At 37.5% G+C, this 22,188-nt stretch overlaps 1 protein-coding gene and 1 long non-coding RNA gene across 2 annotated transcripts; both read left to right on the forward strand.

Moving 5' to 3' along the window:
* Window positions 1–2,392: 2,392 nt before the first annotated feature.
* LOC114464494 (uncharacterized) lies at window positions 2,393–18,053 on the forward strand. The gene is made up of 3 exons (XR_003674216.1): window positions 2,393–3,011; window positions 3,099–3,203; window positions 18,042–18,053. It is a non-coding gene; the product is annotated as an uncharacterized LOC114464494 (long non-coding RNA).
* Window positions 18,054–20,309: 2,256 nt separating this feature from the next.
* On the forward strand, window positions 20,310–21,172 carry LOC114464222 (uncharacterized). Its single transcript, XM_028448282.1, has 4 exons — window positions 20,310–20,339; window positions 20,389–20,737; window positions 20,875–21,080; window positions 21,152–21,172. The coding sequence occupies exons 1-4, from the start codon at window positions 20,310–20,312 to the stop codon at window positions 21,170–21,172; spliced, it is 606 nt and encodes a 201-aa protein (XP_028304083.1).
* The last annotated feature ends 1,016 nt before the right edge of the window (window positions 21,173–22,188 follow it).

The raw sequence follows: 22,188 nt of genomic DNA on the forward strand, positions 1-22,188 counted from the left end.
ATTAACAGTAGAAAGCTTGCAAATTTTATGGAAAAAAACTTATAAAAAGAAACTTTATTTGCCTGTAAAAGTAGAAAATGTATATTACTGTAAGAAATACAGCTCTTTTCTGTCAATATTGTAACAGTATAATACTTTACGGCCGTGATGACCAAAATACCCATTTCGTCACATTTGGACAAAAAGGTTAAAATTAGGTGTAAGACACAGCTGGTCTGAGGAGAGATGTCGAGTGTTTGATGACCAGTGACTGACCTCTCTACAAATAACCCACTATCACTGTTGACATTCATGATAATGAATGATATCAAACAATGATAACAATTATCATTGTTTGAATTTATATGTAGTATTTTACAACTACAGATGTTTAATAGATATCATAAATATATATAAATATAACCCTCACAGCACCCTAAGGACTTTTTGTGTACTTTGACATTTTCATTTTTATGGCATTTTTTCTGTTTTTATTGGATGTTCCTCAAATTTGCCTAAGGATAATCATTTTTGGAGAAGTTCATTTTGGCTATTTCAGTAGTTTTCCATAGCCTCCCAGAGCTGGGACTGGAAAAAAAAAAAAATCACGCTCAACACCCATAAGGCCCGCAAAGTGGCCTCTACTTTTAGCAGCTATAAAATCACTATATTTTAATATTTTTTTATACTTTAAAAACTCAAGACTTGTAGAACCACTTCTGCTCGACACAAACATACCAAATATGTGTCATAACTTATATGTAGTTAACCCTTTATTGACCCGTATGCATTCTAAACGCATTTTTGCTCTTGAAGAGTCAGTAATACTTGCATAACCTTCATAAATGGGATCCAAACTGAATGAGCTTTCTTTGTTCATTTGCCCTAAGGGTTGGTCATACAATGATAGTAACCTTGTTTTGAACAGTTTTAAAATTTTTCTGTTGTGGCACACTAAAATGAACAAAATGCTGTCATCCCATTGAAAATCAATACAAATGTTCCATAGAAATTTTGTCTTCTGGGGGATTATCTCAGGAGCAGTTTACAAATGTGGGTATATTTTTATACAAGTTGGGATGACTGTGCATAAGATAAAAGTTCGGAGGGTGTGGGTGTGGTGTCGTGAGGGGGGATTTATTTGGGGGCGTGTGTGGCATCAAAAGACTTTCCTCTTTGAAGAAACAACTAAAAACAACAGCAATAACGTCAGTAAGAAAAGGTCAACTAAAGCGTGCAGTGTTATGATTTTCCCACAGTGCTTTCACAGGTGCACTGGTCACTATCCCAAAGAAGTTCATTTGGACTATAGCAGGACTAAATCAGGAACCTGGACTAAACCAGAACTAAGCAGGGCCCATTCACTGTTTCATTAAACTATACCAAGCAATCATGTAATGCACAAAGAAGAAAATAAATACTAGCATTTTCAAATCTCTCATCACACTTTCAGTGGTGATTCCATAAAGTTGCAAGTCTTTTTATTTTATTTGCCCATCTTTTCTTTCAAATGTGTCAATGTTATATTGTGTGTGTTGCAGTCAGAGACTCAGACAGGGGTGCAGGTGCAGGTGCAGGTGCAGGTCACTGAACTCTTCACCTCGCTTCTCGGCCTCTGATTGGATAATTGGTTAACAAGCCGTCTATGGCAAGCCTTTTAACATTTAAAAAGTCTGGCTGACATGTAGCAATTTTGTTTTCACTAGTGGAAATTACATTTGAACATGTTGAAATGTAATTTTGACATGTTGAAATGTAATTTTGACATGTTGAAATGTTAATTCAAGATATCTGTAAAGCCATTTTCACACGTAACAAATATATTTCTACATGTCAAAATGTCATTTCGACATGTAGAAACTGAATTACAGATATCTGCAATTACATTTTTACATGTAACAATTATATTACAGATATCTACAATTACATTTTTACATGTAACAATTATATTAAACATATCTGCAATTGAATTTCCACGTGTGGAAATGCAGTTTCGGATATGTGGGCGAGACAATGATGTCATTTCGGATATGTACTCCAAATTACCATATTCATTTCGGATATGTGGGCGGGATAATGACGTCGTTTCGGATATATGGGCGGGATAATGACGTTGTTTCGGATATGTAGTCCAAATTACCATATTATTTATAGATATCTACAATGTTATTTCAACATGTGGGAATTCAATTGTAGATATCTGTAATATAATTTACATGTAAAAATGTAATTGTAGATACAACTGCACATCTCATTCTCACTTGAAAACATTCAAGTGAGAATTTTGAAGGTGGATGAAGTGAAGTGTCCCTTTCCATTTCCCTCCTCCCTGTTCCCTCCCCCCCCCCACCCCCTCACTTTGGTGTAACACTACCCTCTCTTTTTTACATCCTCCCTTTAATAAAGTATTTCTTACCCTTCCTTAGAGAGGGCTAGTGATGGTCACAATTATGCAATGAAATAAATTCATTTATTTAATTGCGATAACAAAAAATAAAGTAGAATATGTAGTTGTTTGATCTATTAATTAATTTCTTTATTTCTCTTTTCTTTTTTCCCCCTGTTTTATAAAACAAGCGTGACCGTGCGCAAAACCGACGCAAAAGAGTGACGTACAAATGAGCGGGAAACGGAAGTGCCCGGGATGGGCGTGTGCACACAGTCGAGGCACAGCTCAGCTCAGAGTTAGGTGTGCAGTCAAACGCGAGAGCATCGTCCGACTCGGCAGCAGGTTGAGCAGAGATTTTGAGAGCATTTTCTCTGAGATAAGGCAAGTCTCCAGATAGTCTCTAAAAAAAAAAAAAAATGAACTCAGAAGTCAGAGACCCTCGATTGATGACCCAAACACAAGATGGGTATTTGTCATCAGGAGCAGCGAGTATTGTGAGTTCTTTTTTGTGTGATTAAAAACATTCTAGTAAGAATTCTGACCATGTTTGATAGTTAATTGTGCTTTTCTTTATCTTTGCCTTTTCCCAGCCATCCTTCAAAAATCCAATAAGATAACGGTCTTCCCCTTCAAGATGGATTTGGTGAGTACAAACTGTTCAAAACGTCTAATATTTCGTAACCCTATTTTATAATGTACTTTATTCAGGGTTTATCTTGTGTTTTCGTAGAGTTACGTTCCTCCTGAGTTCTTCAGCGTCAACCCACCACCTCTGCATCAGAACGTGCTAATAGATCAATGGCTGTGCAGAACCTGCTCTGACTGGTGAGAGTGAGTTTTACCATAAGTTGAATTTTTGTATGACGTCAAAACATAATTTGCTATTAGTTGTTCAATATAAAGAATTAGGGCTTAACGATTTTGGAAAATAATCTAATTACGATCTTTTTCTTCAATATTGCGATTGCGATTAGATATGCGATTATTGTTGCAAGGTCCTCTTCTCATGTATTTTTCATCTAACACAAGCAATAAATCAGTCTTTTTCATAATAAACAGTATTAGATTAATTTGAAGCGAAAATTGCAACAATAAAGTTGTTGCTTGACCTATTCAAAGTTTGTGAACCACACTTCATAAAAACTGTCTGAACTTAACAGTACAGTCTATAAAAAAAAAATATATACATATCAAATCCCTGTATGTGCTGCGACTCGTGGTTGCTTCAGATGCGCGTTATTGATTGATACGGAGAGGCCAGATGGAGCACACGCAAAAACACAGTTGAGTTAGGAGCAGCATTTTGATTTTGGGATGTAATTTTGGACAATATGAAGAAAGAGAAGAACATTGACGCAAGGAGACGGCGACATGAGGTGCCAAACACAGACATGTTTCACTTTCTCTTTGACTCGCAGCCATTTCAGCACTAAACTGCACATTTCCTCAGCAAAATAAGACATGACATGGACTCCTGCCTCGGATCGTAGTTTCAAACCCTTTTCATACAGCAGTTTAGTGTTTATATCTAGCGTCTGTACTACCTACGGGAACGCATATGCGGTAGATGCAAAGGTAAATAAAGGCACATGGCACATCGCCTTGGAGAATACTTTATGGTCATGAACCGTAATTATGCTTTTGAGATAAGTTCTTTATCCACGACATTCCCAAATATAAGCCTCCTAAACTGAGCCACAAACGATTCTTTACTCTTTACAAGCAGCACAGGCTCACCTATATCTTTGTGGAGGCAGAGATGTGTGAATCCGCAGGTGAGACAGGAGTTTCTGTGATCATCAGAGAGTGTAGTAGCAGCGAGAGAATGGCGTGACGAGCGTTGCGGCTAACGCAATGCTAACGGAGAAGAAAGCAATAGTCCTTCGCGGTGGCTGCATGATAAACGCTGATATTTTCACTGTACATCCACAATCTACCACACACCTTAAGAGACGTAAACAAAAGCACACGGCGGAGCGGACTTTGCTGCCATATGTCGCACCTCCATTCACTTTCAAAATCGCGTACCCTGCGATTACGAAATCGCTTTGTGTAATATTGCGATAAAATTGCAAATGCAATTAATCGTTCAGCCCTATAAAGAATAAATTGTCATTTGTTAATCTCATAAGTATTCAAAGGTTTATGTATTCTGTTGTTTCTCAGACTGGAAAAGCATCCCCAGCACTTTTGGAAGAATACCCAGAGGCAACAAACCAGCAGCGTAGTCCAGGACATCCCAGCACCACTGAGCTACACTAAAAGCGCAGATCAACAATTGTTACCCAAACTAGTGATGAGTACCAGAGACATTTGCAATTTGCAACCTGAACCATTCAAGTGCAGTGTAAATTTATTATGTATATGAGCTCCCTGTCATGTGGAAAGTTAGAGCTTGTCATTAACACTCGCTAACTAGCCTCTATGGATAACGGCCTGTCAATCAAAGTCCGGCCCCGATTAGTTTACGAGATTTTCTAAAATGTTCCTTAGGAAAACCAGCCTGGTCCCAGTAATTGTGCCCAACCCAGCATTATCACAGGAGGAATATTTAACTGTAGAAAGTTTTGGAAAATTGGCACCAGGCTTTAAAGTTAAAGCTTTCTAATGGGAGACTAGCGGCTGGCTATACTGTATGCAGGTACTACAGCAATGGGGGACAAATGGCGGCCTCTAGTGCCGTGGTCACGAAGCTGAGCAGCCAGCGGCCATTGGTTGTAAAGCATAACATCTAAATGCATACCAGGGTTATCATCCATGTTATACATTTTTTGCCATATTGCCCTGTATTTTCAACTTGTTCGTTGTAAATATTTTTACAGTGAAAGTTTGGCAGCTAAGCTACAGGTATTTTTCTGTTGAACTTAATAAAATTCCCTGTATTGTTAAATACAATTGTAATGTGTTTATTACAGGAAAATACATTAATCCAGACAGAAGATATGTAGTTTTAAAGGCAATTATCTGTAAATAAGATGGCATTTGTTACCGTCATTTTTATGGTGACTCACTGGCAGCTGCAGTTGCCATTTTTTCACCGTTATAAATACGGTATGGTATTCTGTAAAATTTACGGTAATTCACTGGCAGCTGCAGTTGCCATTTTTTCACCGTTATAAATACGGTATGGTATTCTGTAAAATTTACGGTAATTCACTGGCAGCTGTAGTTGCCATTTTTTCACCGTTATAAATACGGTATGGTATTCTGTAAAATTTACGGTAATTCACTGGCAGCTGTAGTTGCCATTTTTTCACCGTTAAAAATACGGTAAGGTATTCTGTAAAAATTTTAACAGATCATATTACTGTATTTTTAACGGTGAAAAAATGGCAACTGTGGCTGCCAGTGAATTACCGTAATTTTGACAGAATTTTTTTTACAGTGTACAGTATAATTTAAATGTTTGGGGTCTAAAACTTCAAACTTGTGAAATATTAAATTTGCACAGTTTATTTATGATAAACTAATGTCAAATGTTTCAATTTTCTAAATAAATGTTGCTGGTCTCTCTTTAAAACAGATGAACATGATGTGTTAGAGCAGATATGAACAACTTTCATCAGAAATAAGGGTTAAAAAAAGAAAAATCTATTTAGTTTATTTAGTTACTATTATGTTTAAAATGTAAATAATGTATATATAATAATTGCTCCACTATTTTTGAATCTGTCAAACACCTTTAATGGTTGGTTTTCTTTAACTCTATGACAAAGTTGTTTATGATGTATATGCAAACACTCATCTCACGTCATATATTTAAATCCAGCTTCAGGTAGTCCAGTTTGTTTTCCAGGGAAAAGACATTAGAATACAGGATGGAAGGAAGCGGCGTTTTTTGAGGATTAGCTTTTAGCTTGGTTGCTAGCCCCGCTCAGCATCCCTGCTCCTGCTTCTGATCACACCGCTTATGTCTCCTCTGCTGGCGGACACCGCTGGTACGAGACTCCACTGCTTCACAGGCTGCTGGTTGTAGCTGGCTCCGTAGGAGGTCCAGATCTTCACATCTACCGGACTATAACTCTTTGTTTTGCCTAAATCTAAGATTTCCTGGTGGTCGTATTCTATTTTATAGTAACTACGCTGCAGGTTCACTGAGAAATGATTAGAGGTGACTGAGTTATCTGCTGATATATATCTGTTGCTAACGCGAGCCTCTACAGACGCAGCCTGTAGAGATTTTATAGGATACATGGGGTGAAGCTGCCCCGTGTAGTTAGTACCACCTAACTCTACAGGTCTTCTGCTGTGTGTGGGCTTGGTGAAATCCAGGTAGTTGATGATATATACCTGAGACGGTGTTGTTCAGGGACGACTTCTTCTTCCTGTGTTTTATGGCAGGTGGCACTCTCAGGGATGGCTCTGCTGTAAATAGACTTATACTCAAAAAGGTACTACAGGTTGGCCAGGCCAGCAATATTTATTGTTTATATAATTATATAATCTAAAAATAACAAAATAAAACAACTCATATGGCATGTGTAGGAAACAAAACCCCCAAGCGTAAAGCCTCCCCCTTTGCTAGCAGGAATTAACCAAGGAGCCTGTTTTTGTGTTATCATCGAACTGTTTACACACAACTGCCCCCGTAACTCTGGGATGCAGGACTAACCCCACTATGTGGTCTTTGAACTCGATACCGGAGCCGCTAAGACTGAACCAGCTATGTGAAGTAATCAGTATGAACCCGTCTTTTACGACTCCCCTTCCGGCCAAACAAAACGACCGGAGAATCCAAGGACAGTTTTCCCTTATATTACCTCCCTGCGACATTTATGATCAAAAGAAGAACATTCCTCTTCTCCCCCTTATCAAACAGATACCTCTGGATGCTGTAACATCAAAGAACGGTCCCAATGACCCCTTTGACCCCCTGCAGATGTTGTCACCTCCCGAACCCAAACCAATGGTTACACAGGACGATGGAATAACCCCAGTTCTCCCGAAGAAAGGAGAACAAAGAAATTGTATTATGTTTGAAAGTTACAAATGAAAACATTTTGGGAATGATTTCTACAGAAATTGAAATTGCAAATATTGTCTGTTCGATCACACTCGTTTCATGTAATGCAATAACCAACAGAATGCTATTTTAAAGTGTTTATCATTTAAAAGTGCTTAAAAATACCAGAAAACATCACAAAAGTTAGTTTGAGGTATCTACGGCAACCATATAGTTAAGAGGAGGCATAACATGATTTTTGATATTTATGTCTATGAGTAATTACAGGTAAAATGCATTAATTAATTCCTAAAGTGATTCTAGGATATTTTCCAGTCATGTTTGGTATCAAACCCTTTCGTAATACATGATATTTCAGGATATGATGTTGAAAAGATGTTTTGAAATATGTGGAATTAATTATTAGGCATTCTTTTATGTTTAGAATCATCCCTTGTCGTCTGTCTCTGTCTTACACTTACACACACCCAAGACACACCCACAAGCTGAAAGCAGAGACATTGACCAATCACCGACATGATCACAGAAGGATCCACCCAGACGCCTCCTCCAAAAGGCGTCGCCAAACGTCCTTTAAAAAAAGACGCGCGACCAGAAACTATAGTTTTTGGACGCGGGCGTTCATGCTCACCCGTGTTCCCTCATGTTCCAGCTTTCATTTATTTCATGGTAGAAACAGTTAGATTTTTGAGACAACAGCTGCTTGGTTCGGACGAATCCGGCACCGAGGGACGTGCGTAACAGCCGAAAGGAAGCCCGGCCCGCGACCCGTTGTGGTTAGCCAAGAGCCATTATCGAAGCCAGCTGCGAAGGCCTAACCGCCCGGATCGGCTGAAGGGGCTAAATTCTGTGGAACCGAAACAGAACCAACGGAGGCACGTCCTGCTACATTGCTTCAACAGCACCTCCAGGTCCAGCCTGACCTCACCTCCAAGGTACCAGAATGAACTTTCATCAGCAACTTCATCTACAATAGATCACATACATATTTCCATAACTACAAACTTACACGCATTAACAACTTGCTACACACAGAGTACATCTCATTCATGTTTGTTCGTCTCCCCCTTGTCCGTCCTCCTCTCTTTGTTATGAGCTCTCTTTAGTTTATTCTTTGATTTTATGATTTTATTATTGAATATGTATCCTGCATTTTTATTCAATATTTAGTAGATTAGCATCCTCCTAGATTAGTGATTTCACTTTATTACATATAATCCTCACTTTTATTAGCCTAGAAATGCATTTTATCATGATTTAATTATCCCATTTCAATTGATATTTTGACTGTGTTAATTGTTGACTTTTGAATAAAAGGTTAAACATAATATTTGATTCCTCTGATTCATTAAAGCTGTGATGATGGTGTAGATGTCTGGTAGAATTCACTTTTCCCTGGTTTCACATTGATGAGTTTAGTCTAAAAACTTAGACATATTTCTCCTGTTAAAAGGAGTGGCACCCCGCAAATTTGAAGTAATATTAATAATCATAATTAATATTCTCAGTTATATAACCCATTGATAATAACTCATCTCATCTTCCTACACATGACAGCTAAGGACATGTTTCTTAACACTCAAATTACGATTTTAAGTATTTCAAATATATTTAAAAACTGAAAATGTACAATATTTCTATATATTGCACCTTTCATAAGGTTCCTCCTGTCAGGGTTTGGTGTAGGTGTGGACCTAAACACAGAGAAAGATGGAGGCAGAATGCAGGCGTAGCATTCCTGGAAACAGTCCATGTTTATTCCAAACTAAAAAACTCAAAGGGCAGCACAAAGAAACCAGGGAACAAACACAGCAGGACATGAGGAAGGTAGACATTGACAATGAACCAGCAAACATTCAGTGTTCAAGCACTCAGCTAAATAGTAGAGGAGGCCTGATTGGGAATGGGCCACACCTGGGTGGAAACATGAGGGAGCTAATCAGTCACACACCAAGCACACAGACATCACTGGGGGGTGGAGCCACAAGCAGGAAACCCTGGAACACAGAGACAAGAGTTACAGTAGAAAACAGAATAAAGAAAGACTGAGAACACAAGGACTAAACACAAACTAAACAGAAGCTGACACCTCCATCCTGTTTAAAATACTGATGATTCAGCAGAATGGCTTTGAGCCTGCTGGACACAAACAGCTTGGGTCAGTCCTTTTTTTACTGGTTACATGATGAATTATCAATGAAGAGAGACTGTTTCACTTTAACCCTAATCCTCTATCATTAACCTTCTAAATGAATCCTTTAGAAATCATTTTTTAACGTTCTGACCAACAGTGTGCATTAGTTTGAGCTCTACTTCTCCCACTGATCAGTTGATGTCTCCACTACTGACCTGAGGGCCATTGTTGGGGTGTTGGGAAGCATCAGTAGACAGTCCCATGTCTGACGCTCACTGTTGTCATACAACACAAACTCTCTGATCTTGACTTTTACTCCACTGTTGAAGTCAGCAGACAGCTTCATGAATCTGACTGTGTGATTGTCCTCCATCCTCACCTGGTAACACAGAGAAACTATTAGGTCAGCACACTGTTTTAACTACATATACAAAAACTCACCCATTCACAACATTGACAATCAGAAATTAAATGAAAACTAAAATAAATCAGAAGTCACCCAATTAACACACTTCTAGCAGGTTTAAAAAGCATAAACTTAAAGCTGCAGTATGCTTTTAACCTCTTTTCACCATATTTCATGATTATTTTTGTCAATTGAACCACATTCACCATTTGTCGTGCTCATTATTCACCAGTTTAAACTAATTGTTCCAATATTGACTCTTTGAACCTTTTTTTACCATTTTTTCTGTCTGTTTTTGCCCACTTTAATTTGCAACTTTTAACCAATTTATGTGGTTTTTAAAATCTCATTTCACCACATTTTTCATCATTTTTGGTCACTTTGAACTAGGGCTGAAAGGATTCATAGAGTTTCTCAATTAACTCGATTACAAAAATTCCTCGAGGCAAAAATTGTGCCTCGAAGCATTGTTACATTCCTATATGACACACACTATACGTGCAGGAACCACACACCGCTAGCACGTCATCAACGCGTGACAAACATTCTGCATTTAGTTTAGTGCCATGGTGGAGAGTAAACGACAGAGAACGTCTAAAGTCTGGGATCATTACATCCTCAAAAATAAAGAAAACATGGTTCAATCATATGTTTACTGTAAACAATACCTGTCATACCACAGCAGTACGACTTCAATGATGCAGCATCTGAACCAAAAGCATCCACATGCTGTTTATACAAGTGTCGCTGAAACAAGGTAATGTAGCGTTAATTTAGACCTGGGCCGATTATCAATAAATACATAAATTAACCGGACGATAAATTAAAATGAACGCGGAAGTTTTCCAGCCTTGATATATTGACATATGCATGTGTATTTGGCTGTGTGTCTGTCAGCTGCAGAGGTTAGCGTTAGCATGGATATAAAACAGCAGATAACTCAGTCAGTTCTAATAATTTATCAGTGAACCTGCAGCGTAATTACTCTAAAATAGTACACGACCATCAGGTAATCTTAGATTTATGTAAATCAAACAGTTATAGTCCGATAGATGCAGCAACTCTAGCTTCAGATTGCTACAGCGGCTACACCCAGCAGCCTGTGGAGCCTCGTACTCCGCCAGAGGAGGAGACGTAAGCGGTGTGATCGGAATCAAGCACTGCACACGTGTAAACACAAACCAGGGTAGATGGTCTTTAAATCCTTAAAAAGGTAAAGTATTAAATGTGATGTAACCAAATCTAAGGCCTTAAAAACTTTACATTTGAGAAAAATGGGATTAAATTAGAGAAATTGTAGCATTAAATATTGTGGTACGTCTCAGTGCCTGTGCTCTGAAGTGTTGTGGACTTTAAACACTGTCTCTGATCATCACTGTGACAATTCTAATAATGTCAGCAGCACAATATTTTAATATACAATAGAAATACTTTATTAAGCCTGATATAAATTAATTTTCTCAGCTGCTAAAAACATAATTCCAGTGTTTGTCAAACACATACACACAGGTTTCTAGGTTACCATAGCAAATAGGCTGAGCCCAGAAATTATATAATATTTGTTAGTAGTTAGTTAGTTGACTTAACTGGCACTTATTAACACTACATGGTTAAATTGCAATAAATGGGCTCAGTTTTTCAACTGTGAGCCAGATAGCAAAATAATAATAATTTGACTATCAAAAGCCTTGTCTCAGTGTTGTTGTTGTTGTTGTCTTTTTAAGAAGGATACCAATGTTCATACTGTATATTATAGTTTTCAATAAAGCAAAATAAATTGCTTCCAAGTCACTGAGAGATTTTTTTTTATTTTTTCAGCTTTTTACTCTGAAACTGGTGATTTGTGTAAAACTTGCTCTATTCAACGGCTGATTACAGAAGAAAACCACTGGCCCAGTGCACACGTTCAGAAGCTGATCGAGAAGCTCTGTGCGCTCTCACTCAACCACATCACCGTGGTTACTGACATGTCACCAGATCAAGTGCAAAGTAATGAACTTTGCACTTGATCTGCACTTGAGGTTAACCCTAACCTCACAAGTGAGGTTAGGGTTAACCCTAACCCTAATCCTTAGTGCAGGAAGTATATTTATCATCTTTAACATTTAAAATCCCTTTTATTGGGAAAACCTGGTAAGACTGTGTAAATAGTTCTCAGGAAGTTATTTCTGTGATTTTTTTTTTTTTTGTTTTCCCGTTTTCTGCAAACTTGGAAAATCAGAGACTATGTGTTGCTATCATTGTCTCGAAGGGAAGGTTGGTACTATGTCAACAAAGTGTTCTGTAACCAGGTACAGGAACAGCATAATTTCACTGAGACTTGGTAAACAATCCAGACTATAGGTGTCAAACGTGCTGGGGCACGGAAGCCCTAGTTAGTCCAGTGTCCAGAACCTCTGCCTATCACTGGAGAAACAGAGAGTCAAATATTAAACCTATCTTTGTATTTTATTATAAAACATCAATCAGAAATGCTGAAAACATGAAACAACAATATTATGTATGTGAACTATATTACACACACTAAAACTAAAATATACCAAAATGACTGAAGAATATAACAAATTGTCAACTTAACAAAATTCAGCAAAAGCTCTTTTGCTGGTAACTATGGTAACATTCTGTTTGGAAGAAATGGAAGCTTTAGGTTCTAAAATGCTTTGATCTTTGAAGTTCTAAAATGCTTTGATCTTCACATGATCTTTATTGTCAGAACATTTCACAAACTCCTTGGACTCAGTGACTTTACTTATTGTATCTCTGACAACAGCAATAATTTTGATCTAATGATGGAAGTGCATCAGTTCAATGTAAAGAGTCTGGAACAAACATGCTTTGAAGCTCTGAAGGATCATCTCTGTCCGGAAAAATGCATCGGGCTGTGGCAGTTTACTAAAGTCTGGTATATTCCCATTTTGTTTCAACTGAAGAATGAGGCCTTTCACTTTATCTGTGAGAATTTTGAGGAGGTTTCACTCTGTGAAGAGTTTTTGCAGCTTGCGGAGCAGGAGCTGGCTGATATCCTGGGTCAGGATGACATTACTGTGACCCAGGAGAGCACAGTTTATCAAAGTGTTTTAAGATGGATAAACCACATGCCTGAGGAACGACAGGGAGCCATTTCTACTCTGTTACCAAAGGTACGACTGGGGCTGATGGACAAAAGTTACATCACGGACAATGTGCTTAACAATGATGTGGTAAAAACAAACCCTGAGTCCCACCTCTTGGTCACTGATACCCTTAAAGTCATGTCTCAACCTTCGTTACCCTGCTCTGAGTCTGGGATCAACAACACCTTGTTTTGCCGTCGCTTGCCAAATGCCGTCTTACTGATGTTTAGACTATATTCTAAGACTATAGAGGCCTTTGACTACAGAACTAACAGCTGGATCACAGTTCACACTCATCCCAGTCTGAAGAATACCATGACTCACTTATTCTTCTACAGCACTGTCTTCCTTGGTAGATGCTTCTATATTGTGGGTGGTGGTTTAAGTTGGACCGACCCCTGTAACAGAGTGTGGAGGTTTAACCTAGTCACACACACTTGGCAGGAGATGTCACCAATGCAGGAGTCACGGGCCTTAATGAGTGTTACTGTGCTAAAGGGATGCATCTACGCTATGGGAGGCTGCAGGGATGATGATGTTATCTCACACAGAACTGCTGAACGCTACCAGCCCAACATCAACCAGTGGACGTTCATTGCATCAATGAATGAAGGGAGGAGCTACGCCAGCTGCACCACACTGAACAACAAGATTTACATATGTGGAGGAATGAATAACAGAGTACTGAATACTGCTGAGTATTACAACCCAGACACCAACCAGTGGACACTGATCACTCCTATGGGAACACCTCGGTATGGACTTGGGGTCGTTGCATATATGGGCCACATTTTTGCAGTTGGAGGAAGCAATGACTCCAGAGATCTGAGGTCTGCTGAGGCTTATGACCCAGTGACCAACACCTGGTACGATGTCCCTGAAATGGTCCACACACACAGTTACTTTGACATTGCAGTGATGAACAAGAAGATCTTTGTTGTCTCTTGTAGAAGACGAAACAGAATTGTTGAGTGCCATGACTACACTACAAATACTTGGTCTGTGGTATTTTCTGGCATGAACTACAGCGGGTTTGATTGCGTGAGATGCTGTGTGATTTCTGGACTTCCCAACATGGCTGAGTACTGTTCACCTCGTGAACCCATCATACCCAGGACACAGGTCTAAAAAAAGTCTAAAGTAGATACTGAGATGGAGCAAATGTTATTTTCCATGATCCTAACTGGGAGTGTAACCTGCTCTGACCAGGTCTGTGTGTATCAATAAAAGTGTTTAAAGACAATAGAAGAACTAATGTGTGAATAAATGGATCAGTTCATGTCTCAGCTCAGATGGGATGGTTTTAATCAGCCTGGATCAACCTGAGTTGATGATGATCTAGAAAAAAAATACTACATTTTAGTGGTGACAACATATAGCAGACGTGTAGATGTACTGAATTTAATTAGAATTAATGTCGTGGTTAGCAAGATAAGTATTCTAAAGGGTTAAAATAAGCAGAAATGGATGATTATTAGATTAAATTACTTGAAATCAAACTTCCTACAGCACAATAACAAGTGAAATATACTGAATATAAACAAATAATTCTTGTTAACAATGTTTTTGCTTTTTTAATTTATGCAAATTAAAGCTTCAGAACAAGAAGAAAACAACTAATCTAAGTAAAAAATGACTCAGTATTAATGAAAAATGATTAAGCTGTTTCTTGATACAAGTTGACTCATCTTGAAATAAACCTAAATCTATATTAAAACTAAAACCAAAACCTTAAAACCAGTTTTTGTTCTTAGAATAAACATCTTATCAGAATCACAACCAGGAGTATGAGTACCATCAACATTTATTAACAGTATGAACCGTACACCAGAAACAGTGGTTGCTGCACACTTTTTATGTCAAATTTAAGACAATTTAAGACTTTTTATTAAAGCAACACAAACAGCAATGAACAAAACACATTTATTTGGGCCATAGTATATAGTCATCTTAAATATGTAAATCCTTGTTTTAATCAGAAATAAAAATGACCAAAAATAGTGGAAAAAGTTGTGAAATGGGATTTTAAAAACCACAGAAATTGGTTAAAAGTTGCAAATTAGAATGGACAAAAACAGACAGAAAAAGTGTTTTCAAAGTGTCAATATTGGAACAATTAGTTTAAACTTTCATATAATGGGCATGACAAAAGGTGTATGTGGTTAAATTGGCAAAAATAATCATGAAATACGATGAAAAAGGATAAAAGTGACAATAATTGGTCAACATATGTGACATTAGATGCATAAGTGGTGGAAAGGAATTGTAAGTGTCTTGAAAGTGGAAAAATGTGTATTAAAATAAACTAAAAATGCATTAAAGTTCAGGATTGAAGCCACAGATGCTGCAGGGTGAGAAAACACACACACACACACAGTTTACACACAAATGCCCCAGGGACGCGTTCACACAGATTCTGTCACAAAGTCACATGTGTTGGAAAAAGACACACAAACACCACTTCTACTACACATTATTTGTGTAAACATTTGTTCCTCTAAAGATGTTTATTATGAAGATGAAGCGATCATCTGTGGTTTAAAGATGTGTAGCTCTGTGGGCCTGTACTACAAAGCTGGATACGTATATCCTGGATTTTTCTCCGTTAGCGGGTTTCACCTAACCAAACAGTCAGAGAGCAGCTGCACTATGAACTGAGATATCAACTCACTGATGATCTCAGTCTTTCCTGAGTCTTGGAAGAGAACAGACGTGTTTCAGATGCTCTGCAGGAGTACAATACTCCTGTCTGATAACACCACCTTGGGAGATTAACAGCGAGCAGCGACCAGCTGCATCCGAAGAGAGCCTGAGAAAACCTGAGCCTGAGAAAACTTGGGCCCAGACTATGGCTGGAAAAAAAAAAAAACAGGTCCATCGGGACCACCGGATCCACCAGAGGAGCAGTAATAACAGGAACAATGACTGCAGATGAGAACACATCCAACAAAAAAAAGGAAAAAAAAAAAACATAAATGAAAAGATGAAATTGTGGTATGAAGAAGATAAGAATGTTTGACCAGGAAAGAAATGAGCTTTGATGTAAAATGTTCTGTGTTCAAAGCAGGGGATGGGTTTAGATAAGCAAATTGCTTTTTTCCGTCGCCCTTTCCGGCATGCATGGTGACGATGTGATTTCTGCTCTGACTGTCAAAGTGAATTTCTGTGATTGCAACCATGTCGGAAATGAACTGAATAAATAAAAATAAATAAAAATATCAATTCACTCTCTTAACCCAGGTGATGTCAGCCTGGCTACGTGCACGCTCCTGTGACAGGGGTGAGAAAGGACCCCCACACTTTGTGTATAGCAGCACAACTGCTGTATGTTCCTGCTGAGGCTGTCAGCGTCACCACAGTGTATAATGAAAGTGTATAATGAATGAATGAATGATCTGATTGGTCCGTGGATACAGAAAGTGTCTGACACACACAGCCTCAATCAGCTGACTAGGCATTTTACAAAGATTATCATTCAAAAGTATTAATATTGTTTATTTTTAGTGAGTCACACATAAACCTTTTAGTTTCTGGGCAAAGATTTCTCCATAGAGACTAGTAACAAATGTAGAGACTTTATCTTGTGTTATTGGAGAGTTTTCTGATGTTTTAGAGACATAAAAGCATGTATCACTCACTGCTGTGAGGACAGTAAGAGGCTCAGAGCCACAGCTGATCCTCACACACAAGCAGCTGATCAGAGCAGACACACTCCACACTGCAGATGAAATGTGTCTGTTCTCTGTCTCCACCTTAGATAATGTTTCTCTTAGTTTTACAAGCTATTTATCTCGTTTGTTATCACTCTCTCTCTGACTCAGGGCAGACTGTGCACGGGCTGAAAGCAGATCAAGTGAAGTCCACCACACACACAGAGTCAGAGGAACCTCTGTGACTCTGTTCCTCATGAACATGTTTGTGCCTTTATTCTGTTGCTTCTCCACCTCAGTCTTCATTTTTCCTCTTGATTTGACAAAAGTCACATTAGAGATTTCTGCTGGAATATAAAGCCATGGGACTTTATCTACTCTCAGATCAAGAACACACATTGACTTTTAATGAGCAGCTCCAGCAGCCAATAGTAATGCTTAAAACAGCTCATAAGATTGTTGTGTTGGTAGAAAGACCTCTGATTGGCTGACATCCATCCTGTATTGATAAACTTCATTTTCAGAGCCTGGAGAAGGAGAAGAGATTCACTGTCTACTCAGAACACTTTGGATTACAATATGCTCAAAGATGATTATGGACTTTTGACCAAATAACATTAAAAAAAAAAAAAAAAAAAAAACATACTGCAGCTTTAAGCTAAGGGATGAGTACTGCTGAATTTTCTACTGCCAACTTTCTAGGTGTTTAGAACCGTGATCGTTTTAACTCAACCATATTTTTACACATTTTTGCAGCTTCATAGGCCAGTTAGCTCAGCTGGTCAGAGCGTGGTGCTAATAACACCAAGGTCATGGGTTCAAACCCAGAAGCATTAGAAAAAAAATTATTTGTATTCGGAATTTTTCTGGACCTAAAAAAAGCCTTTGACACAATTAATCATGATATTCTAGAAGAAAAACTTGAAAACTATGGAATAAAGCACAACGCCTTAAAATGGATTAAAAGCTATATGACAAATAGGAGACAATATGTTGACTTTGAAGAACACACATCAAAATGCCAAACCATACAATGTGGTGTGCCACAGGGTTCAATTTTAGGGCCAAAACTGTTCATTTTATACATAAACGATATTTTCAAAGTCTCAAATTGCCTTAAATTAACGTTGTTTGCAGATGACACAACCATCCTATGCTCAGGCAAATATATTGAAACATTAATTGAGTCAACAAATGAAGAACTATCAAAAATTCAAACATGGTTAGATGTAAATAAATTAGCCCTAAACGTCAGTAAAACAAAATTCATCAAATTTGGAAAGAGAAAAATAACAGGAGATATAAGACTGAAACTAAACATGGAAATAATAGAACAAGTAAAAGAATATAGGGTACTAGGAGTGTGGATGGACGACAAGCTGACCTGGAAAAAACATATACAAATAGTTAAAAACAAAGTTGCTAAAAGCAGTTACATCCTATGGAAGCTTCAACAAATCCTACAAACCAAATCACTTAAAACAATCTATTCTTCACTCATAGCATCACACTTAAATTACTGCTCCGAAATATGGGGTAATAACTACAAAACGTATCTTGAACCACTATTTAAACTACAAAAAAAAGCTATAAGAATTTTACATAAAGCACCACACAACGCACACACAAACGAACTATTCGAGAAGGCAAAATACCTAAAACTGCGAGAAATAATACACTACAACACACAAATACATGCATTTAGGGCTTCATCTAAAAAACTACCACATCAAATACAAAAACGTTTCACATACAATCTAAATTCCTATGACTTCAGACATAATAATGTGTTCAGACCAAACATGATCAAATCTAACGTTGGTAAACATAGTACTGTGTATAGAGCCATGAACCTCTGGAATAGCCTTGACGCAGAGACACAACAATCTGTAAATCTGAGAGGATTTAAGGAGAAAACGAAGAGAATATTTCTACACACATACAGATCTCAAGTCAACTCCTCATCGAACTCTACAGCAACGACATGGAACTCATCAACTGGTCACTGAGCGCCATTGACAAAATATTCACGACGAGGCAATTACTACAGCACGAACAAGCGTGTCCAAAGGACACATACCCGAGTGGATACGTCACGGAACAAGGGAGAAGCCAGATGCTCTGTCTCTCTCTACTGACGGTGGAAGATGTGGAGGATATCTATCTGCTAGGGGTCATGATCTTTGGCCTGCTAATGACGTGGGTATGGATATGTGCTTGTGCCTTTCTGATGGATCGTAAGCTGAGGCGACTTTCAGAGGATATGAAGGTTCTCCGAAAGAAGAAGAACTTTTCGTTTGGAGAGTTGGAGGAACGTAAACAACGACTGGAAAAGAAAGCTCGAGGAGATACGGAAGAAAAGGACAGTGAGGAGGAGTAACAACAGGAACAATGACTGAGACGAGAACGCATCACATAAAAAAGGACAAAAAATAAATAAATAAATAAATCAATAAATTAAAAAAAAAAAAAAAAAACATTAATGAAAAGATGAAATTATGAAGAAGATGAGAATGTCTGACAAGGGAAGAAACGAAGTTTGATGTAAAATTATCTGTGTTCAAAACAGGGGACGGATCTGGATAAGCATTATGCTTTTTTTCCGTCACCCTTTCCGGCATGCAAAGGACAAAAAAAAAAAAAAAAAAAAAAAAAAAAAAAAAAAAAAGATGTGATTTTGCTCTGAATGTCAAAATGAATTTCTGTGTTTGCAACCATGTCGGAAATGAACTGAATAAATAAAAACAAAAATAAATAAATGGTAATAATAGTTTGTTTTTATTGTTTTGTTATTTTAGGAAATGGTGAAGAAGCAGTTGTTGAAAAGGGTTCAGAAGGTGACTGTCAAGTCTATTTTTTACAATGCTTGCCCAACTTGAAAGGACATGGATGGAGCACAAGTAAGACGTGAGGCCAACTCAGCTTTTAACCATTTATTCAGTTTTGTTTTAGGTTTGTAGCAGCAGCAGCAGCAGGTTGAAAACCTTGAGAAAAAAAAGGGGTGAAAAGGAGAGAAAGGAAGAATGAGTTCTATTCAAATGTTTTCCAATGAATGAACAATCTGACCTTATATTTTAAATAATGTATCTTTTAAATAAATGAATTTTCTGCTACTTAATATTTAACCCAAGATATGTAACTACTTTTAATTGTAAAATTAAATCATACTTTGATATCCCTATTTTAACCATTTTAATCAAAGTCTAACTTTTTAACAATGTATTTTACCCATAAACTTATTTATTAATTTTATTTTATATATAAACTTATCTAAAACACTTAACCAATATTTATTGCTCTTAATAATTTAGAGATGTTTTCTTAACATAAATTACACTATGAAATCAGAATATATTTATATCAATTGAATCAACTGTAAACCTAATGTGCTTTGACTAAGACCCCTCTGGTAAACACATGGTAAGGCCAAACACTATGTATGTAGATTTAACTTAAAGTTGGGTCAAAATAACATACAAACAAGCACTCAGCTTGTGTTCTTTAACATGACACATAATCCAACTTAAATACTTGCTTTTAGTAGCTTAACTTTAAAAATAAACCATATAAATTCAATAACCTTGAAGCCACTCACCAACAACATCCCTGAGCTCCTCCACTGCATTGTCTGTGTGTCTCAACAAAGGTGTGACTGATTACCAACCAGGTTGGAGCATGAGGAGCTTAGAGCCAACACTCATGCTGGTGCTCCCCTAGTGTTTAGATGCAGAACTACCCCTACATCTGACCTAAGGTGGAGTGGACAGAACAGGTTGGAAAGGAGGAAAGGTTGAAATTGTTGTGCAAGGTGTTTTCTCCCGGAGTATTGGATGCCTTTGTTTGTCTCTTCATTTTTGGCAAACCAGTGACAACTCCAAAAAAGAAGCAGGGTCCAACCCCATCAAGAAAAGGACCTAGAAGCCTAAAATTCCAGAGCAGCCAGGCGACGTGCACTGAAGAGAGTGATGAACCTTTCTCCTCCCCTGCTTCAGTCTCTTCAGCTGCCTCATCAGTCGCCTCGTCGTCTTCCTCCACTGTGATCCTAGAGAAGTCAACTCCTTCTACAAGTACTTCCCAAGAGGTGGATCTCTTTAGTGCTATAGGTTAGAATTTGACTTTACTTTTACATTTACTAAATGCTTAAGTAATATTTTCATTTGTATATCATGTTGTCAACACAGTGTTATAAATAGTTGGTGTATTGCTTTTCTTTTGATATCATTTTTGTTTGTGTTCCCAGAGAGCCCACAGAGCCAAGCGAGACACTATAAAACTCTGCAGGATTTGTACAAAACTAAGAACAAACCCAACAAGGAAGATGTATCCCAGCTGCTGGAATTGGAGTTCCAATCTAGACGAGCTTTCATTGACTCTGATGTGATGAAGGAACAGGACAGGCCTATGAAGATACTGCAGGCTTATCCATGTTTTAAAGAACTTGGCCATGTATTTTTTTCTCACTTAACTTGTATATTTCACTTGAACGAAGGCCTCTTAATTTAAATCTTTACTGTTAGATCATCGATGAACTCCAGTGAATCCTTAATAAAGGAAACCCCTTCTTCACAATGGAGCTGAAGAAACGTTGGCTGAGATTTTTTGACCAGGCACAGTTTTATGGGGTGTTCAAAAAAATCATAGGACCACCACTGCAGGACCAAGGTAAGGATGATTTAGTTGCTGTTACCCACATACACAAAGACCTAAAATTATTATGATTTATTATTATTGTTTAAACAGTAAAGAATGCACTTGCTGTCCTGAAAGTACTGCCTCAGATGTTCCCTTCGCATGTAGCTCTGCCGAAGAGGTTGGGACACCCAAGTGATGCTTTGATTCACATTTTGAAGGTCAGGTTAATATACATATATACACACACACACACACACACATATAATTAGAATATCATGAAAAAGTTCATTTATTTCTGTAATTCAACTTAAATATTGAAACTAATATGTGATATAGACTCAACATGCAAAGTGACATAATGTCAAGCCTTTATTTTTTATAATTTGGATGATTATGGCTTACAGTCCATTTTCAAAATATTCAAAGTTTTTTTTAACTCTTATTTTAAGGTAAATTGTCTTTCATTAAATTCTGATTTTAAGCATTATTTTTTTGTAAACTTTATCATATTTAAGTGAAATGTGCTTGTTTTTGGAATAGCTGTTCCTATTTCAAGTTTTATTTACTAAGCTAATTTTTCTTATTTACAATAATCAGGTCTAAATAGGCCAAAAATAAGTGAATATTTCTGATTTTAAGAAAATTGTTCTAAACATTACAGCTTGAAAAAAGACAATATTGCTTGTTTTTAGTCTAAAACTACTAATTTCAAGATTGCTGTTGGTCATTTGGGGCTAAACACCAATCTTAAACATAAAGGAAACTTATGGATTGAGTGTTTTAAGCTTTGTGTTACTCTGTAAATATCATGTATAAACTCAGCTAATTATGATCATAGCAGAGGGAAAGGTAAGTTATAAACCATCAGTGAGATTGAAAACACATGTTTAAAATAGACCAACAATGATGAAAATAAATCATA

Source organism: Gouania willdenowi, chromosome 6, assembly GCF_900634775.1.
Source record: "Gouania willdenowi chromosome 6, fGouWil2.1, whole genome shotgun sequence".
NCBI classification, from domain to species: Eukaryota; Metazoa; Chordata; class Actinopteri; order Blenniiformes; family Gobiesocidae; genus Gouania; species Gouania willdenowi.